The sequence below is a fragment of the Sus scrofa genome, chromosome 8 (genome assembly GCF_054392235.1).
Source record: "Sus scrofa isolate SSC_HxYL_T2T_F1_AM1 chromosome 8, Sscrofa_HxYL_maternal_Yorkshire_Landrace_v2.0, whole genome shotgun sequence".
NCBI classification, from domain to species: domain Eukaryota; kingdom Metazoa; phylum Chordata; class Mammalia; order Artiodactyla; family Suidae; genus Sus; species Sus scrofa.
In genome coordinates, this window is record NC_139390.1 from 122568808 (window position 1) to 122591515 (window position 22708).

The 22708-nt window shown below is 37.1% G+C and overlaps 1 protein-coding gene across 11 annotated transcripts in view; it reads right to left on the reverse strand.

The window, feature by feature from the left end:
- ARHGEF38 (Rho guanine nucleotide exchange factor 38) overlaps positions 1-22708 on the reverse strand; it is a 134117-nt gene that overhangs the window by 20212 nt on the left and 91197 nt on the right. For 9 of the 11 annotated variants that reach the window (XR_014813252.1, XR_014813251.1, XR_014813253.1 and 6 more), the window contains 3 exons: positions 18152-18169; positions 6432-6631; positions 5305-5438 (listed from right to left, as the gene is read on the reverse strand). Coding sequence is in view for 8 of the 11 variants with exons in the window: in XM_084973269.1 (XP_084829395.1) it covers positions 5305-5438; positions 6432-6631; positions 18152-18169 (352 nt within the window). In the remaining 3 variants the exon portion in view is untranslated. The remainder of the gene's footprint in view (positions 1-5304; positions 5439-6431; positions 6632-18151; positions 18170-22708) is intronic. The other 2 variants (XM_084973271.1, XM_084973270.1) reach the window with 1 other exon arrangement.

Sequence of the window (22708 nt, forward strand, 5' to 3'; positions counted from 1 at the left end):
CACACTTGATTCACTCTTGAGTTTTCACATTGCTTCACCCTGGTTACAATAGTTGTGGAATGTAAAACTTCTCTTTGCTGTTTTTAATAGCATGTGTTTTCTATGTATTCTTATATTACATTTGTGCATCTATAAAATAACAACATTAAAATTTTAAATTTAAAAATTAAAAATTAGATCTTATTGATTAGGATTTATTGTTCTGCTAATATGACTCACCTCAATTTATTTCAGTGTTTATTTCACATCTATTCTTAGGTTCATGGCTAAAGAAATGTGATCATTCTTTATCAACTCAAATTTGAAAGATGATGAATAATCTTAAAAAAATAGTTCTATTAGGAAAACTCTGCAGAGTTAAGATAACAGTCACATGTGTCCAGTTATTTTTTTTTGTTATCTTGTATATACACCTGGTACCATTCAGAAAAATATGATTTTTACAAGCTCATGGCAATTTCTAGGAAGACACTCTATTGCTATCAATGGTGAGATGTATTTCTTGTCATTCAAAAAGGCTACAAAAGAAGATTAGAACCAACTTTGTGTCAGCAAATTCTGTGTGAACAACATACCTGTTTTATGGAACATGGTGTGTATTCTCAGTGTGGTACTTGGTAATAACCGTAGCTGTTCTCAGTGGCTATATTTGTTAATTTAAGGTGGTTGACCTTAGAATAACTTGCATAGAAAATGGTGACATTTTATTTTAGTACTTTCAAATCCTTTAATATTGTTTATCTAGAAAGCTTTTCATTAAATAGGCAGCACAGTTCTTTGTAACCCACAGAAAAGTCAACACCTTCTGCCTTAGGAGTTCTATGTTCTGACCAGTTGGAGGTACATGACAGCATGCTGGGGCAGATATATTTTTAAATTTTTTTTTATTAGTGTATAGTTGATTTACAATGTTGTGCCAATTTCTGCTGTACAGCAAAGCGACCCAGTTATATATATATATATACACACACACATTCCCTTTCTTATATTATCTTCCATCACAGTCTATCCCAAGAGACTAGATATACTTCCCTGTGCTATATAGTAGGACCTCATTGCTTATCCATTCTGGGGCAGATTTTTTAAATGCAGTTTTCATGGACCCATCACCAGCTATGTTACTCTGTACACCTTGACTGGAACCCAAAAGATTCTAATGTAAGAGGTTCATTAGAAGGACCTCACTATGAGAAATACAGTCTAGTTGTGCTTCTGTATTGCTAAGCCTTCTCATGCTGCTTTATTTTGCTGGAATATGCTGCCATCCCTTTCCTGCCTTGTCAAATTCTGCCTGTTTTTTTAGGACTTGCTCAACTGTCATGCCTTTACAAATCCTCCTTCTAATTCCTATTCATTCCCTTCCAGAAAATTAATTGTGTTCTCACAATACTACTTAATGATTTATACCACTCTTTCCATTTGTGGATTGAAAACATTGGAGATGAAGTATTTTTTCTTAATAATAATTGTTAACATTTGTTAAACACCATGTTCCAGACACTTGTGCTAAAACCTGTCTTCCATTTTCTCCTTTTAATTCTTATACAACCCTACAGGGTAGATGCTACTATGTATCTCATTTTAGAGACAAAGAACAGAGGCTCCCTGAGGTGTGGCAGAGATTATGAATATTCCTGCTATTGACCTTCCACCAAGAGAACCTGCACCTCTAGTTGGACACACAGCTGCCCCACTTGAGACCACTCTTCCCAGATGCCCTTCCTGCCGATTCTGCCCTTGTCACTGGGTGTGAGCAAATAGGGTGTAAACAAAAGGAATATGTTTCCTTTCTGAATCTTACCATTATACCATTGGCCTTGGGTCTTTGAATGAAGACATGGCAGTGACCTACCTTCAACGAGGCAGATAAAGACAATATGTTTTGGGAACAGCACAGTGAAAAATTGGGGAGAACTGGGTTCCTGAAGGCTCTTGTGCACCACAGCCCATGTGGACTATTATAAGGGAGAAAAGTAAATGACTATCTGACTTAGGCTGGTATGTTTTGGAATCTCTTGTGACAGAGGCTTGGCCTTTACCCTAACAAATATGAGAAGTTAAAGAAACTCACCCATGTTAATAATTAGGACCAGAGTTCAAGCCCAAGCTGTCTGAAATTAGAACCTCTTTGCATTTGCAATCTCTAACAATGACGGGCACGTGAGAGTTCAATATTTGTGTGATGAATGGAATAGAATCTTCCTCTTGGGTAATAGTTTTATACCCTAACTCCACCAAATATTTCACTTGGGCTGCTGACAAGTGCAAAATTGACTGATTCGAGATTTATCTTTTCTACAGTCCAGCCTATGCAGCTGATTTTTTGATTAACAGTGAAATGCTTCATTGCTGACAGGACATCCGCTCAAAAGATAAGGCAGAAAAATCTAATTAATATCCCTTCAGGCGACTTTAACTACAATTCACTTTTAGTCCACAATTGAAAAATATCAGAAGCTGATGATAAATATATTAAAGACTGTAATGGCTTCCATAAGAGCCTGCCCAGAATCAAGATCTTCCTATTGTTCCTCCATAGAAGTGTCTTGAGTCAGAAGCAACATCCCAAAGAGTAGGGGAGAATTGTTTATGCTACATTTACACATGCCCATGGAGGCCACAGTCTCTTCTTCAAGTGAATTCTCAATTCAGTTTTGTTACTGTTGTCTTTAATTGAAATGTCTGGATTTTCCTTTTCCTGATCTATGACCTCACACCATAAATGGCCCAAGCTTCCCATGTTATAGTTGCACGTTGAGAGGAGGGGAGTTACCTGTTCTGCGCAGTGGACCCAGGGGCCCCTAGAAGAATATCGAGAAGTAAGTACAAGAATGATGCAAGCAATGTGTTCTGAGAGTGTCCATATTGGACAGAGCATGGTAAGAGCTCAGTGCAGCCAAGGAGGAAGAGAGAACAAGACTTGGAAGGAGTTTACTATGAGTAAACTCTCAGGATCTAGAAAGGGGGTCACTGTATGCCATGCAGGACACAGGGGAACCACTAAGTTTTGGTTATTTGGCAGAAAGGAGCCAGGGGGACGTCAAGGCCAGAGTCTTTAGTGGAGTTTCTGTCAGAAACCCCATAGAAACAGCTGGGGCAGAGTAAAAGTTTAAGACTAGCCAGTGTGAATAATTCCAGTAGGATTTGGGCTATAGAGATGGTCTCTAGTTGCCTGGTACCTGGTCCTGGGGTCATTTAAGGTAGAGCAATATTGGCTTCATGTGTGAGAATTAGAAAAGGAGGTATTTGGGGCTATAGACTTAGGATTGGTTGGTTTGCAAATGAAATAAGTGATCCCAGCTGATCTTTACTAGCTCTAAGAACAGGCTTGCCCTACAAGGGGCGTCTTTCATTGGCCTGCAAGCTTTTTAAAGATGTTAAAACATCATTAAATACAGAAAGTGAAAGACATCATTGAAGCATCACGCATAAAGTTTTTATCCATGTGGGAAGTGAGAAGGCTGCACATTGAAAGGTAAATAATTTATTCAATATAAACTAATAATATGATGATAGTCTATATGTTGAATGCTTACACACTGTAAGTACTTTCTTCTTTTATTCTCTTCTTTCTATTATTTATTTTTAAAGTACTTTATCTGCATCATCTCACTTAATCCTCACAGCTCTTTCCTTTGTTAGGTTTTACTATAATCCCCAGTTTACAAATGGTTACATTTAAATTACATATCTAAAGAGAATAGGCAGAAGTGAGGTTCAAACCTAGATCAGAATGGCTTGAAGGACTTTGCTCTTAATTTCTGTGCTGACTCCTGCAAATATTAACTGTACCAAAATTGAGATGCATTCAGTAAATGCTTTAAGCATTCCAAGGAGGAAGAGACCACTTTTAGCGTAGCGGTTTAAAAGTTTCAAAGACTTAAAAGAAAAAAAGACCACAGCAGCCAAAGACTGAGATAGAAAGGAAGAGCCATCAAAAACAAGAGCCAAACCAGTAGCCTCTAGTTCAAACTAAAAACCTTTATTAGAGATGCTGTAGAATAAAGAATGAAATCAGGCACATGAGGTGGGGGGAAGAAAATACTAGATAATATCTCAAGAACAGGTCTGCCTACTTTTGGTTAGAAGCTCACTGTATTATCACTTCTGGCCATGACCATTCTATCTTGTGATTCTCAAAGTGTGTTCCATTGATCACTTACTTCCAGGATAGTCAGCTTAAAAAACCTGGGGTCCTTGTAAGATACAGACTTCTAGTTTGCAGCCTTGAAACAAGTGAACCCTAGAATCTGTCTTTAAGCAAGCTCCTCAGGTAATTCTTTTTTCTTCCTTTTCCTTTTTGTGGCCACAACTGCGGCATATGGAAGTTCCCAGGCTAGGGGTCACATTGGAGGTGGAGCCGTCTACCTACCTCAAGCCATAGCAACACCAGATCAGAGCCACGTCTGTGACCTACACCGCACCTCATGACAATGCTGAATCCTTTAAGCCACTGAGTGAGGCCAGGGATCAAACCTTCATCCTCCTGGATGCTTGTCAGATTCTTAACCCACTGAACCACAACAGGAACGCCTTCTCAAGTAATTCTTATCACGTTAAAGTTTGGGAAATTTTGCTAATCTATTCATTGTTTATTAGGGATTGAGATGAAAGTGGTTTAAGCCACGCTAAACAACTGACACCAAACATTACCCGTAACAATGTGCAGCTGGGGCTGGGGGAGGGCAAACAGGAAAAATCACACCAAGGTATGCTCCTCAACACTCTTTTTATAGGTTAAATAAATATAAGATGAACATCAGGGGACCTAAAGGAAATGAGGCTTTTAAAAAGCACAAATAAGACAGGGATGAAAGAAGGGTGAGATTATATGCTAGTTGATGGTGAGTGTCAGGACTCCTGGGGCATTCCTTGTTGAGCCCTGCCTACTGTCCTTATCTCTCCTTTGTCTTCTTCCTCAAAGGAAGCACTATAGAGAAGATAGTGTCAGAACCACCTCCATTCCATATCCCCCCAAAGGGAGAGAAAGAAATAAAGAGATGCTGTATAGCACACAGAACTCTACCCAATATTCTATGATAATCTACATGGAAAAGAATCTGAAAGAGAATGGGTGTGTGTACATGTCTAACTGAATCACTTTGTTGTATAGCAGAAATTATCACAACCCTATAAATCAACTATACTGCAATAAAACTTAGAAAAAGGGGGGGGGACAGAAACAGCATTGGGCAATTATCTTGATTGAGAAACAGCTCTGATAATGATAAAACAAAACCTCACAAAAATATCAGCATTTGTCTTCCCCAGGAAAAATGTATGTGGCCTAACAAGAAAAATTACCTGTGATTCTCCTCTGGTCAGAATCTTGAGATGATTCGTCACTCTTTTTGATTTCTTGCTAATTGAATGAATATTTAGTTTAGATAATTTATCTTTAAGTGATTCATCCTCATCATTCTTCTTATATTTTAGAACTGAAACAGAAGAAGGCAAGAACATATCTAACATATACGTCATAGAAAGTGTATATTTCATCCAAAGTATTCAATATTAATACTTACATTTAAAATAACAATCTATATGACTTTCAGCTCTCTGCTGCAGATGCAGTGTGCTCCAGCCCCACTGCCCAGTCATAGCGCCAGCCACCCACCCCACTGACTTTCAGAAACTCAGCTGTCCTGGGCATGAGTTCCTTGTAGCCCAAGTTTCATTTATCTACCACATTAAAGGAATCCCTAATACTGGGGGTGGGGGTGGGGGCTCTTTCTTTTTTGTTGTTGTTTTTGTTTTTTTATTACTCAATGAATTCATTACACCTGTAGACTTTCTTCTAAGGTAATAGAGGACTCATTGATCTACCCCAAGGCATGACTACATCCAGGATGATAGGAGCCAAGTAATTGTGTCTCCTGTTATGAAATCTACATTCCACTTTAGAGGTGAAGTTTCCATGTTAGCTAACAAATAGTTAACAATGATTTGTTCATTTAAGAAAGAAATATACTTGCTCCCTTCAGTGGAGCAATTATCGGTTTGTGTTCCCAAACCAAATGGCCTGTTATATTAGCTGGGCTCCCTCGCACCTGAATCTGCCCTTCTCTCCAACGCTTTGCAGATCTAGCTTTTCAGTGCTCCCAGCTACCTCCTTCCTACCACACATAACCCCAGCAACAGGAGGATCATAAGCTATGGATATCTTCAGCCCACAGTATGTCACCAGACACACCATGGTCAAAAGATGTTGAGTATGAGGCCGTTCAATAAAATTTGTCAATTTGTGTGCCTCATGATCTCGAATCTATCTGGCAAGGCAAAACTGCTCTGGCTTCCCTAGCATCTAATTCCAGATGTCAAATGATCATGCTCACTGCAACTGCTGTAACTACTTAGGCATTCTGATTCTCTGAAACAGAAACAGAATACCCCAACCCAGAAAACCCCCAATTCATCATATTGCCTCTTGCCTAAATCTTTCCGTCTTTTAAGTTCATTAATGTTGATATTAATGTCTTTCACTGCAGCAAAGGCATCCTCCAGTGCTTTGAAGTCTGGGTGAGAGGGAGGGGTGGAATTCCTGAGTTCACACAGTAATAGGGGATACTTCATCACACGCTGAATTGGTTTGATCATCAAAGAGCCCATGTCCAGTAAGTTCGGTTTGCCCCTGCAATAGGGATAAATAATATTAGTTTCACAAACACCGGTCTTATTAACTCCTTTTTATTTCTGTGATTTTTTGAATGATTGGTCCTGAAATTGCTTTTCACTCTCCCCCCCGCCCGCATTTGGCTATGTTTAATTTCTAAATGAAAGCACAGGCAGTGGATGCCAGAAAGAAGCAAGGCCAAAAGATCCTTCTACTAAACAAAATTTAAGAGAAAACAAATGAGTCTATTTTTCTACCTAAAAGGACTCAAAGCATGATTTCCATCCATGTTCCACCTAGTTGTTTTTTTTTTTTTAATAACAGGCTTTATAATAATAGTGGGAAAAAATTTCAGACTGCATTTTTCCATGACAACCAAGAAAAATGCATTCTACTCATGGTATTTTTGTGATTGCTAAGTGAAGAGAATAAATTCATTATTAAATAATTAAAATAGATGATTTGTCCTCTTTCTTCTACCAAATTGGGAAGTTGAATTTTTAATGTTTCAGAGGTTCTACCCCAGTCCCCAAAAAAGATTTATAAATAAATGTAACATTTCTCTAAATATCATTAATACCATCACTGTCACTAATCATTGCTATTACACGATGACCTTACATGACTTTCCAAGTGGAACTCTTAGCCTGCAGATCTTCAAATGGCTACACAAAATGAGCATTCGCCCCTGGCTCTTCCTTTAGGAGGTTCTGAGATGAGACTAGAGTCATTCCAAATGGCCAGGCAGGTCACAGGAAAAGGAAAAGCTGCATGGTTGGTCATGCCATTGTCCAACCCACTGTATTCATTTCTCAGCCAGAAAGCAGTGGTTTCTAAAAAACTTTCCATGCAAAGAGGCAAATAAAGAGACACTGTAAATGGAACAAGGATGGAAATTGTGCCTTGACTCCTCTCCAGTGGACAGATAACACTCATTTGTTTTCCTTTAGGTTTTTATTTAGAAGATAAAGAATGCCTCTCTTCTTGGAGAAATGTCTGTTAGGTCTTCTGCCCATTTTTTAATTGGGTTGTTTGTTTTGTTGTTGTTGAGTTGTATGAGCTGTTTGTATATTTTGGAGATTAAGCCCTTATTGGTTGCATCATTTGTAACCATTTTCTCCCATGCCATAGGTTGTTTTTTCTTTCTTTTTTTAATGGTTTCCTTTGGTGTGTGAAAGCTTGTTAGTTTGATTAGGTCCCATTGGTTTATTTCTGTTTTTTTCTATTGCCTTGGGAGACTGACCTAAAACATTTGTATGGTTGATGTCAGAGAATGTTTAGCCTGTGATCTCTTCTAGGGGTTTGATGATGTCTTTTCTGCTGTTTAAGTCCTTAAGCCATTTGAGTTTGTTTTTGTGCATGGTGTGAGGGTATGTTCTAGTTTCGTTGATTTACGTGCAGCTGTCCAGTTTTGCCAGCACCACTTGCTGAAGAGACTGTGTTTTTCCTTTTTTGTATTCTTGTATCCTTTGTTGAAGATTGATTGACTGTAGGTGTCTGGGTTTATTTCTGTGTTCTCTATTCTGTTTGATTGGCCCATATTGAACCCATGGTCTGTTTTGGTACCAGTACCACACTGTCTTAATGACTGTAGCTTTGTAACATTGTCTGAAGCCAGGGAGAGTTATGCTTCCTGATTTGTTTCTTTTTTTCCTTAAAATTGCTTTGGGAATTGTGGGTCTTCGATGGTTCCAATAAATTCTCGGATTATCCATTCTAGTTCTGTGAAAAATGTCATAGGTAATTTGATGGGGATCACATTAAATCTCTAGGGATGGCCAGTAGGCACATGAAAAGATGTTCAACATCACTCATTACTACAGAAATGCAAATCAAAACTACAGTGAGGTACCACCTCACACTGGTCAGAATGGCCATCATTGATAAGTCTTCAAATAACAAATGCTGGAGAGTGTGGAGAAAAGGGAAACCTCCTACACTATTGATGGGAATGTAAATTGGTACAACCACTATGGAAATCAGTATGGTGTTTCCTCAGAAAACTAAATACAGAACTACCATATGACCCACTCCTAGGCATATATCCAGACAAAACTGTAATTCAAAAAGATAACATGTGCCTGTATGTTCATAGTAGCACTATTCACGATAGCCAAGACATTGAAACAACCTAAATATCCGTCAACAGATGAATAGATTAAGAAGATGTACATATATAAAATGGAATACTACTCAGCCATAAAAATAATGAAATAATGCCATTGGCAGCAAAATGGATGCAATGAGAGAATTTCATACTAAGTGATGTAAATCAGAAAGAGAAAGACAAATACAAGTTGCTATCACTTATATGTGGAATCTAAAATTATGGCACAAATGAACCTTTCTACAAAACAGAAACAGAATCAGACAGAAAACAGACTTGTGATTGCCAAGGGAGAGGGCTGAAGGAGTGGGATGGACTGGGAGTTTAGGGTCAGTAGATGCTAACTATTATATTTAGAATGCATAAGCAATGAGGTCCTGATATACAGCACTGGGAACTATGTCCAGTCTCTTGAGATAGAACATGATGGAAGAAAATACGAGAAAAATCTCTCTCTCTATATATATATATAGCTGGGTCACTTTGCTAAATAGCAGAAATTGGTACAACACTGTAAATCGATTATACTCTAATAAAAAAAGATAGAGAATGCAGACACTGTTTTTAAATCTTGAATGGATTTTTCATTCTTCAATTATTATTTTTCAAGTACTAGTATGGGTCTATAACAGACCATATAACTGAAATCGTGAAATGGAGCTAAAAAACACTGAACGAAATTAGAGAAGTTGCATCACTAGAAAAGATCTGAAGGCACCCTGGAGACCATCTACTAGAAATCCTCATTTCATAAGTGAGAAGCTAAGGAACTTTGATTATCACATGTAAGCACACACATGCACACACACACGTGTGCATGCATGCATACATACCAGTTAGTCTCTGTCACATGTCCCCATTTTATTTTCATTATAAATTTATCACTATCTGGAATCATCTTGTTCTCTATTTACCAGTTACGTTCAATTTTTCTGTCACCACTATTTCTCCAGCATGACATCTAGTATTCTCCCAGTGAATATTTAAAGATTTAAGTGATTGATTTCTCAGATTTTCTGTAATGTGATATTACTTTATATTGAACTTTTCCTCCACAAAATGCATATTGGTCCTGAATAAATGACTGAGGAATTTTATTCACATGCTGAGAAAATGATCCTACTGTAATAGAGGCAAAGACTGAAGCATACCAAAAGGCAACCTTTTGTTTAAGGAAAACCAAAATAAGTATTAAAGATTTTCAAGGAAGTAAAGATTTGCTTTAATGCAATTTATCTTGTACTTTCTATTCATCTGCACCAAATCTACTAAGGAAGGGAAGAAGGGAGGTAAGGGAGTTCCCATCATGGCTTAGCAGAAATGAATCTGACTAGTATCCAGGAGGACACAGCTTTGATCCCTTAATCCTCAGGGTTAAGGATCTGGCGTCACTGTGAGCTGTGGTTACTGTGAGCTGTGGTGTATGTAGATCGTAGGCACAGCTTGGATCTGGATTTGTGGCTGTGGCTACAACTCCGATTCGACCCCTAGCCTGGAAATTTCATATGCCATGGGTGCATCCCTAAAAAGATGGGGGAAGAAAAAAAAAAAAAAGAAGGGAGGTAAGGAGACAAGGGAGAGAGGGAGAGCGAGATGTTTCCAAAGGACTAGGTGAAGTGCATGGGGGAAAATGCAAATCTATTATGATAACTTAAAAATAATAGCAAAAGATATTTTCTAACTGATGGTATATCAGCAGCAGAACTTTTGAATATGAAGGCAACATCCTTATATATCTTAAACAGAAATTCTGGAACAATACAACATTGTAGCCATTTAAATAGAAATAATTACTTGAATCAAAAATTAATAGAAGGTATTAACTTTACCAGAAGAAATCATATTATCCAAATGAATATGATCAGAATTTCTAATGAGTTTTCTTTTTACTATTAACACTGGTTATTTTAATCTTCTAAAAATCACCGAAAATGCCATCAAAGTATAGATAGAATCAAACAACTCAAACAAAACTCGTTTACTAACATAGTTTATCAGTGTAGCCCATTGTAGACATATTTTTAAGTTTTTCTACTTTTAAAAAATTTATTCAAGTATAGATCCTGGTGTATAGCATTGGGAACTATATCTAGTCACTTATGATGGAGCATGATAATGTGAGAAAAAAGAATGTATACATATATGTGTTACTGTGTCACCATGCTGTACAGCAGAAAATTGACAGAGCACTGTAAATCAGCTATAATGGAAAAAAAAATCATTTAAAATCAAAATGAAATAAAAATTTATTGACATATAGTTGATTTCAAATGTATTAATTTCTGCTGTATAGCAAACTGACTCAGTTATACTTTTAAAAAACTTTGTTGAAGTATAGTTGATATTACAATTAAATTTTTAAAATACAAAAAAGTGAATCCCCAGATATATTGAAGGATGTACTTGTATCTCTGAGCTACCCTCCTTTCTCGCTTATCACATTCTGTCCCCCCCGACCCCCACCCTCCAAAAAATCAACATAGACTCTTCAGTTGTGTCCAAATCCTTTCATTACTTCCTTTTGTATCACTTTTTGCCATCGAAGTTCTATTCTCTACCTTTTGGGTTACAAATGACAATAATAACAACTATAAATGATGACTCTTTCTCTTAAAAGCATCACAAATGCAAATATTTTTAAAATCCTTTCTCAAAAGTAAGAAATCTCCCTGACACTTTTGTCTTTAGATGTTCACTTTGGACAGTTGCCCAAGTGATGAGCAATGATATTCTGATATCTGCATCACACAGAGGAGCAGTTTTGAGGGAGAGATAGAGGATGTGCTACTAGATAATGACACTCCAGGCATTCATGCCACCCAACTCACCTCATCTAATCCCTCCCAATAAGACTGAGTTCTGCCAACTGTGTGAAGCAGAGTCTTATGTGGGATGTAACCCAGCCCAGCCAAGCGACCAGCTATCACATGCCACTCCTATCAAAAGTAACCAAGTCTGTATCAATTCTCCATACATATTGTGCTGAAAACTAAGGTAATTATTATTTGTAATTCTGTTTCATATTCCTCTGTCTTATCATGAATACTTTGGCAAATATTTAGTACTAAAAAGTAACTACACTAATCTCATTACAAATTAATATTGGGACTGTTACAAAATGAAGTAAACACAGCTGCCTTTGTTTTAGCAGCATCCAGTTTTGCAATAAAGAACTCCATGTCAAATAAAGGAAAACAGTTGTTCAATGAAAAGTAAAATGATATTTAAACAACATAAAACTATGAATGACAGCAGAAAAAAAATTGGAGAAAATGAGAGAAGAGAAAATGAATCATGTAACTATTGATTACATTACTTTGAATCTCCTCTATTTTATGGACACAGTATCCTAAATTTAACATTTATTTTACAGAAGCTAAAAACCATCTGTACTACTACTGATTTTTTTGAGCTTACTCTCATTTTAAAACATCTTAGGTCAATTTTAGAATAAACTGTATATTGCTACACAAATAATAAACAATATTTGTCATAACTTAAAGATAGCTTTCAGGAGTTCCCTTGTGGCACAGCAGATTAGGATCTGGTGTTGTCAGTGCTGTGGCCTGGGTCACTGCTGTGACACAGGTTCAATCCCTGGCCTAGGAGCTTCCACATGCTGTGGACATCCCCTACCATCACCCCACAAATAGCTTTGAAAATAAATGTATAACTAGTAACAAGGTTTAGAAGATGTAAAGGAGAGGAATGAAGAGTAATTGATATAGCAGACCTTAAAGAACCAATAATGTGGAGAAGCAATGATTTAATCACTCCTCCAAGGATTCATTAATTAGAGTCCTTGAGAACCTATGAAAGTGAAGAGAGAGGGGAGCAGGGATTAAAATAAGAAGGACTTGTTGAAAGACTATTTAAGAAACAGCTTAATCCTTAGGGCACTATACAAATAACAGAGATCATTTGATGGACCAAGAAAGGGCTCTTGGACATTAAAAGAATAATAGCAGAAATAAAAACTCACAAGTGTTGGAGAAAATGTTCAGAAACTTTCCAGAGAGAGCAAAAAATATAAAGGGATAAAAAAATGGAAGAAAAATACAAGAAAATTAGAGGGCCAGTCTAGGAGGTCCAATATAGAAATAATAAGAGTCTCAGAAAGAGAGAACAGAACACATATGGGGATAAAATCATCAGTGAAATAATTCAAGGAAAGAACATGAATTGGCTGGTTGAACGAACTCGTTGGGTACACAGTACAGTGGATGAAATGGACTCACACCTTGGAATTCATGAAACATCAGACTTTTGCGGAAAAAGAGAAAAGTCTCCTATCATTCCTAGAAAAAGGTAAACTAAACAGGTACAAACAAAAGGAATCAGAAAAACCTTTAGATTTCTTGTAGCAACACTGAAAAATCTGAAACAAGGAATTACCTTTATATTAGGAAGACGATCTGATGAATGATTTTCAACTTAGAATTCTATACCAAATCAAATTATGTAAATCAAGTGTAAGGATGAAATGAAGATCTTTGGGATATAAAAGTCTTAAAATTTTACTTTCCATGCACCTTTTTTAGGGCCACACCCATGGCACATGGACGTTCCTGAGCTAGGGGTTGAATCGGAGCTTCAGCTGCCAGCCTATGCCACAGCTAAGGCAACATGGGATTTGAGCTGCATCTGCAACCTACACCACAGCTTGTGGCAACAGCAGATCCTTAACCTACTGAGCGAGGCCAGGGATTGAACCTGCATCCTCATGGATAATAGTCGGGTTCATTACTGCAGAGCCACAACAGGAATTCCTTTCAAGGATTCTTCAACGAAGAGAGGAAACTATTGAAGGACGTTGTCTACTAAAAACAGGAAGGAGGCAAAGAGAAACTCCAGATGATGGGAGGGAGTTCCTAAAAGGCAGTTATGCCCGGTGTCACTAGTCCAAACCCAGTAGGTCTGAAGGCTCTGGGAGAGGCTTTTTTTCAAATAATTATTGAAATTAATAATAAAATTCATCTGATTGTCTTGAGGATGACTGGCTGAGAGTTTGGCATGAGTGATTAGTACAAAGAAAACTAAGAAAAAATGATTTAAGGCAATAGTTTACTCTCAGAAAAACAAGTAATCAGTTTATTCCAAGGTTTAGCTCTGAAAAGAAATTTACTGAGGTATAATAACTCAAACACTGATTATTGCTCTAATCCAGATTACAATGTAAATACATAGAATGGAAAGATGGAAGGGTGTGTGTGCAGATCAGATAGGAAAGACAATTTCTTGTCTTCTACAAAAGGAAGTCAATACACATATCTAAAAAAGAAAAATGGAACATGTTTTTAGAGTGATAAAGATAAATACCAAAACAGCTAAACGGTAGTAAAAATGCTTGTGTTCTGATGAAGAGCATTTAGGGGCAGGTATAAGAGGGGCCACGATTTTTTTTAAGTCCTGTAAAACTATTTGGTTTTTTAAATCATGGGTTGATATAGTTTTAACAAAAGAGAAAGATTTTAAAGAAAGAAGTATGTGAGAACATTCAAGAAAATTCTGAAGAGTACTGAGCTGAGATGAATTATACCTGATATTAAAATATGAAGCTGCAAAACTGAAAGCAGGTTGGGATGGGTACATATATGGACAAATGATTAGCACAAAATAGAAAAATCAAGAAATAAATACAATTACGTATGGAAATTAAGTACTTAGGACATACCCACTCAGTGGGAAAAAAGGGAACTATTCAATATCAGGTACTGTGGGAGCCATAAAGAAAATATACTAAAAATGGATTCTTTACACCTGAATAATTTCTGAATAGACCAAAGATTTCAATGTTAAAAATGAAACTATACAAGATCTTGAGGAAAACATGGGATTACAGTTTAAAAACAAACTTGTATTTTCTAAGCAAGACATAAAATCCAAAAGCCACAGTAGGAAAAGGTGATAAATCCATTTTAACATTTAACAAGAACAGAAGCAGCTATACACTATGTAAAAATCAAATGATAAGCTGGAAAAATGTTTATAGTACATAAGATAAAGGACAATACATTTGCTAATTAAAGAACCATTGTGAATTAGAAGAAGCATCTCAAGAAACATGAATAATCAATAAAAAAAGATAATTCATTAGAGATGAGATGCAAATGGTCAAACATACGTGAACACGCTCAAGATTATTTTTAGTGGAAACTAAAACAATACAACACGATTTTTGGCCTATTACATTGCCAAAAGTTGTAAAGATTCAAACAGTAATTGTTCCCAGTGCTAGCAAGTAGTAGATAAATGGACAACTCATATATGGTAGTGGGACTACATATTAGTTCAACTTTTCTTAAATTTTCTAGCAATAAGTATCAAAAGCCCTTTGGTCTAGCAATTCCACTTGTAGAAAGTCATCCTAAGAAAATAATCAAATCATTGCACAAAGATCACATATAAGAATGAACACATAAAGTGTTCTTTGCAAGATAGACGCAATTCAAATATCTGTAAGGGTTTGGTAAACTAAATCATGGCATATACATCAGATAGACTATCATGCAGCCATAAAGCAATGTGGATTTATATTCACTGTCACAGAAAGATGTCCATGATGTATTGATGAAGAGGTAGGAAGCTGACATTCAGCAAATATATAGCTGTCCTGTTTTAGTCAATATGTACCTATGTAGAGATAAAAATCGCAGGGAAGTGAGGACTCATGTAATGTTCAAATAGTTCACTCTGGAAGATGATTACTAACTGTCTTTACTATCTTTATTTTGGTTTTCTATATTTTTCAGTGTTCCTTCAATGATTTGAAAAAACAAAAAACTGAAAAATAACGTAGAGCATTTTGAGATGGATTAAAAGCCTGAGATCCAAAGATGGGAATAGCTGGTCAGACAGAGAACACATAAAGAAAAGTGTAAATAGTGAAGGAATTCCCTTCATGGCTCAGCTGTAATGAACCCAACTAGTATCCATGAGGATGTGGGTTTGATCCCTGGCCTCACTCAGTGGGTTAAGGATCCAGCGTTGCAGTGAGCTGTGGTGTAGGTTGCAGTCACAGGTTGGAGCCCATGTTGCTATAGCTGTGGTGTAGGCTGGTGGCTGTAGCTCTGATTTAACCCCTATCCTGGGAACTTCCATATACCACAGGTACAGCCCAAAAGAAAAAAAGAAAAGAAAAGTATAAATAATGAAGATAAAACAGTGCATTTCTGGTGGTCATTAAATTTAGAGTAGGTATGTTTTTCCTTCTTTAGAACATGGGACTTGAATCAGGTGCTTTTTTAGGGGAGATTCTATGATTCTTGTCACTTTAGTACCATCTTTGATGTTTGCTTAAGATGATAATTCACAGTAGATGTTTTAGAAGTTATAAATATCTTTGTATTTTTAAAATATAGATTGTGGGGGAAAAGACAATTTTCAGTTTCCGTACGAGATTTTTTTTTTTTTTGAAACCATTTTAAACACACATCTCGTAAATGCATGCCTCTTGGCTGTGACATTCTTGGCCTCAGCTGCTAAGGAGTCCAGCAATTACATAGCTCTTGACATTGCCTTTTACCCTTTTATGTAGCAGCATGTGTGCCTCCTGACCCGAAGAAGAGAAACAGGAAGGAAAATAACTCATGGCAAACGTGGCTTTGATGTTCACCCAGCCCACGCTGTGATTTCTCTCCCTCTTTTTGAGTTCTTGACGTATAGAATAGGCTAGAGGGGACATCCACAGCCTGCAAGCTCTCACACAGCAGGACTGCCACAAAAGCTAGTGCACTTTCTTAAGCGAGCATTTCAATATGATATACTGTTTGGTTAAAGTATTTTGCATATAGGAGCCTTTCATGCTAATGTAGTAAAAGAATTGCTCACTTTCCTTCTCTGAAACAATCTCTCTCTCTCTGTCTTTGGTTATAAAAACCTAAGCTCTAGGAAATGAAATCTAAGTAGAATTTGGAGTATATGAAGCTCATCCTCATTACTCAGCTATGAATCCCCAGTCCTAAGCACAGAGCCAGGGGCTGTCTAATGAGACAGTGATGGCCCATCCCTCCAACTCCATGAACAGTCACAGAAGCCAGGAAGGCTCTGGTGTGTAAAAGGACCAAAAGGCCCTCTTCTGTTATGTTCCTCTTCAAATGCAAATGATCTTGAACAAATCTACTCATATCTGTTTATACTATTGGATCTCTTTTTCCTTTCAAAAGAAAAGTGAGAGAACTGGGCGCTTTTTTGGAATGTCCAAAACTAACTTCTTGGAATTCCCATCATGGCTCAGTGATAATGAACCTGACTAGTAGCTAGGAGGATGTGGGTTCGATCCCTAGCCTGGCTCAGTGTGTTAAGGATCTGGCATTGCTGTGAGTGTAGGTTGCAGACACGGCTCAGATCTGGTATTGCTGTGGCTGTGGCATAGGTCGGCAGCTATAGCTCCGATTCCATCCCTGGGAATTTCCATATGCCTCAGGTGTGGCCTTAAAGAGACAAAAACAAACAAACAAACAAAAACAAAAACTGACTTCTCAGCTTGGCTGAGGTATAAAGCCTTAGTCTACAGGTCTCCTATATGGTACCTGATTACCATAGCATGAATAGCAGATACTAAGAGCTTAAATTAATACGGTTTTTATTTTGGAAATTTTGTATTTTTTGATGTAAAGTTTCAGGGGTTTAAAATACACACACAGACACAGACACACACACAGAAGCAAATACAAAAACAGACTAGGAACTCAGGATCTCAGTTCCTGACCATGTTAAGGCAAATGTGCTTTTTAAGTCCTGGTAAATTTGAGTTCATATTTAAATCATGATCTTTCCAGTATTAGGTTCGACGTGCTTTTCTTCTATACGAGTAAACATCTTGCAAACTGTGTGTATGTGTATGTTGCTTTTATAAGATATTTCTACATTGTCCTAGTGACAAATTATTTATTAAAGAAATGAAACGTTTCTTTTTCATGCTATGTATGTGTGCATAATTCTTTTTTTTGTAAATCAGAGCCCAAATGAGACAGAATCAAATATTTGGCTCCAATGCATAAAGAATCTTTTCTACATTAATCTATGTAACCATCAAAAACATTATGGTGTTAATCTGAGAATCTTTAATGCTGTTCTTAGGAAGAAGCATTTTTGGACATATTAAGGTTTCTAAACATATGTGTGATGAACAGTTCCCAAAGAGTTCCTGGCACCAACAAGCTTGTGGTTTAAGTAAACTATACCCCAAGGTTCTTCTAAAAAGTTTAATAAGGTACATGTAATAATAATTTAATACGTACGATCATCTCAGACAAATTGGAAATAAATGCGCCAACAAGGTCTAGGGTAAATGTCTTTGAAATCTTGACTCATTTATTAAAAGTAATAAACATGAATATAAAAACTAAAAATTCTAATTTGCATGGAAATAGTCAACAGCTTTTCCCCATGATTTTTACATTTGATATTATTTAAATAAAAGTACTTACTCTTGCATGTATATTTTCCTGTAAAAGAAGGGGGGAAAAAGTAAGTTCATGTAAATCCAGGTATTTAGGGAATAAGCAAACAATATAAAAGTTCTAAATTTTAATTACATAAAATAATATCACTTTCATGAGTGTTCTATAGAATTGGTTCGGTATTTTATAATCATGACCCTGAAGCTTTATTTTTGTCTATTTGTTTCCACTTTATATGAAGTTAAGAACTGTTAATTCCCATGTTAGAATTAGTCAATTTTGATCATTTGAAAATGGATTTAAATGTCAAATTTTGTTTATATTATGAAAAGAATCTATTAACCACAGTAACAGGAGAAACTGAGATTTCAAGTTTACAAAGGAAAGTGTAATTGACTCGTAGAAAACTACTATCAAGTGCTCTGTTAAGCAGATTATAAATAATTCACCTGTTCAATGAGGTGATGCCCACAAACTCTTTCACTGGGCATTGCTAGTTTTTGTGGCTTCCGTTGTGCTCAAGCCAAACTAGAGGGATGATCTGCCTCTCCTCCATCCTCTTCTCTACCTCATTTGCTGCTTTTCAGCTACTCCCCATCTGGGGCAACCACACAGGCCTCCTTGCTCTTTTCAAAACCTGCAGGCAGGCTCCTGCCTCAAGGTCCTGACACTTGCCTGCCTGCTCTGCCTCCAGGTATTTATTTATATGGGTCTCTCCTCTTTAGCTCCTTCAGGTCTTTGCTCAAATGCCTCTTCCCAATCAAGCCTTCGATGACCACCTTTTAAACATTGTACCCTGCTTCTTTTTTTTTTTTTTTTTGTCTTTTGTGTTTCTGGGACCGTACCCACTGCACCTGGAAGTTCCCAGGCTAGGGGTCCAATCAGAGCTGTTGCCACCAGCCTACACTAAAGCCACAGCAACTTGGGATCCAAGCCATGTCTGTGACCTACACCACAGCTCGTGGCAAAGCCGGATCCTTAACCCACTGAGCGAGGCCAGGGATGGAACCCACAACCTCATGTTCCTAGTCGGATTTGTTCTAGCTGCACCACGATAGGAACTCCACCCACTGTACTCGCTTTATCCTCATTCCCTGCTTTATTTCTCTCCAAAATGCTTTGTCACTTTCTATACACTATATATTTGTTTGGTTTATTTTCTGTCTCTCCCCTCCCCATCCCAATGAGGGCAGGGATTTATGCCTCCTTTCTTCTCCCTTCTACCCCCAGTACCTAAAAAAGTGGTACATGGTAGGAACACAAAATGTATTTGTCAAACCAACCCATTTTAGCAACAAAACAGTGGGAATCTTTCAAGTTAAATGTCAAGAACAAAGGCAATAGAAACTTTTCTCTAAAAGCCTCATGTAGCTATACAGAAATGAAGTAGTAACCTGTATTAATAAACTGAGCACTTTGACCTCTGGTTTCTAATTTTTGGAATACAATGAATGTTTTCAATCCAAAAAAATTTTGTGACCCCCCCTCCACATAACAGTAGATAGTCCTTTCATAATCAATGATTGAGGAAAAAAATCAATAACTACCTGTGCTGAATTTCATAAATTTTAATGGACTTAATAAGTTTTTAAAAAATTAATCCCAGCACTTTATACCTATGGAAAACAGTGGCATACATACATGTAAAGCAATTATCCCTTCACTCTCCAGACATATTGTATGAATGGATTCCTAGACATCTTGGAATAACGAGGTTTTACTGAATCCAAGACCTTCCCAGTTGGGAATCAAACAGAGGATTACAAATTTTTAAAAATCAGCAGGTGCTACAATTTTAGACAATTAGTAACTGCTGTTTGAAGAACTCTTCTACTTCCATGAAAGTAAGTGTACCACCACTACCCCCTGCCCAATATTTCTTTCCATTCATTTCCATTAAGTTCACATTCTTTCCCCCATTTCAATCCCCTTCTAATAAGGAATTTCCTTTTCTCCTTTTGCTCTGTGAGCCATAGATCTAAAATTTGGGACAGAATTTTAATAAAAAAACAACAATGCAATTTTCTTCAAAAACAAGTGAAAAAAATGTGATCATTTTGGAACCAAAACATACTTTGAAGGTAAAAGAAAAGATTGTTCTTTTAACTCCTGGAGACGACATGGCATTTTTTTTCCTCTTTCTGTTTCATTTACTTCAACCAAGTAAAACCTAAATATTATAACATATATTAAACACTGTTTAATGTAAATATAACATCTTATGAGAAGAAACCCAAGAGATTTTCCACCAGGGAAAACTAGTTGGAGCAGTGGAATAGCAGCCCTGCATTATAACATCTTTTTGTTTGCTCATCACTTTTTAAAATTTCCCTTTTAGGCTAAAACATTTCCACAATTAACCCTAGCCAAGGACATTTCAGGGAGGAGGAAGTTAAGCTGTGTCCATTTACCCCGCTGTGGGATAAAGTAACTTAACATATCCACCACCACACCATCCACCCTCATGGGCTCATTATAATTTGACTCAGAATTAACAAAAGTTTTAAGTGGCTATTCCCTAAGGATATCTTCTTTGTTTAAACATGTTGCCACATAACAAGGAGCTGAAAGAATTTCCAAAAGCGATTTTAATTTTTACTTGGAACACCTCACTAGAATAATATGAAGAAATATAAAATGTGGTGAACAAATTGCAAACTATTCCTTTGATGCCCTGTTGATGAGCCTTTAGCTTCCTCCCTGAGTGGAGAAGCTTTGGCAATAATATGGGCAGCCAAAGCACCCAGATGACTAGAAGTGACACATTTTCCTCCTGAGGATGGTGGCCTCGGGAAGAAGAAAACAGTAGATCAATTTGCAACAACTAGACATGAAGCTGGAAATGTATCTTCCAGCTACCTACCAAAAAAAACTTGGAAAAGCCCCTTCATTCTTTTTCTATTACAAATAAACAAATCTGTGGGGCCTCTGAAAGGCATCAGAGATTTGCTAGTATTTATAACTAGAAAAACAGACAAAAAGGAGGCTGCAGAAAGTCTATTCTAATTGTAGCTACACTTGCATTTAAAGTTATTCTATTTTACAGTTTCCTTGTACAGACCACAAACCTTAAATAACCCCAAAGAGGCTAAGTAACCAGGTCCTTAGCAAATAACTTTCCTAAATTTAGAAACTGTACTAAATTTAGAAACTGTACTATTTCATGTAATCTTACAGGTCACTAATGTGACCCTGTAAATACCCTTTGCTGAATAAGTTAATAAGTTAAAAACTTGCAGATTTCCAATTTATAGTGTATCGGTGCAGATGTGGTTTTGTGCTTCTGGATTGTCTTTTCTGACTTAAGGTCTCCAAATGCTTAAATTACTGCTTAGATTATATCTACAGTCACAAAAACAGTCTGTGAAATTCAGGAAAAGCAGCCAATGAAGGGGGCATGATTTCTCTCTCTCTTTTTTTTTTTTTTTTTTTTCCTTAAGGGCCTCCAAGAGGCATATGGAGGTTCTCAGGCTAGGGGTCTGATCAGAGCTGTAGCTGCTGGCCTACACCACAGCTATAGCAATGCCAGATTCGAGCCGTGTCTGCGACCTACACCACAGCTCACGGCAATGCCGGATCCTTAACCCACTGAGGAAGGCCAGGCGTCCAACCTGCAACCTCCTGGTTCCTAGTTGGATTTGTTAACCACTGAGCCACAACGGGAACTCCCGACATTTGCACTTTTAATATGCATCCTTGGTAGGTCCATGCAGGGGAACTCACACAGCAAGAAACACAGCCCTCACGTTTCAAAGGGATTCAAAATTATTTTCTGAATACAAATATTATTTTCTCTATTGAAAGATAATGGGCTTCAAAGAATAGCCAGAGGTTATGAGCTCAAGTCTGTTACAGAACCAGAAAATTGCTCAACTCTCCTTTTGGAAATTAGTCTTGAACCTCGCCGTGACAGCTTTTGCTATGTTATTTAAATTAACTCTTGTATTATTATTAAGCTTTCCAGATGGTTTTGTTGATCTACCAACTAGAAGGTATGTTACCAGGAGGCAGAAACACACACACACACACAAATATATATATATATAATTTTTTACACTATCTAGCACTTTTAATAAATATTTATAAGGCCCTCAATAAACATTTTAATATTGGGTAAAATGCAACCTTTGTTGCTTTAAAATCTGCTTTACCTTCTGAGACATGAAGCCACTCTTTTTGTGGATACTGCTTCAAACCCAGTTGTTTCAATATCTCCCAGCATGGTAGAAAATGAAGGCCACACCTAATATTCATTAGAAATTGGCAACTGTGCATTTGGGCTCTATTATTTAGCCACAAGGAAAAGGCAGAGACCCAGTAAAAGCTTTGACTGATTACTTGGCAAGGGAAACCAAGCCCTTAGGGTGTTCCAGACTCTCTTCAGCCTATAAACCTGTTTGAAAACCTGTTTCTCAGAATTTAAAGCTTAGCACAATTGAGGTCAGTACTAAAGTAATGTCAATAATTCTACTGCTCTCAGCTTTCAGGCTGATCAGTACAATTCATCATTAACTTGATTTTCATGGAAAGGCAACTTTTGGGACAACAGCTCTAACTTAAGCTACTTTATTTTGATTTTCTTTC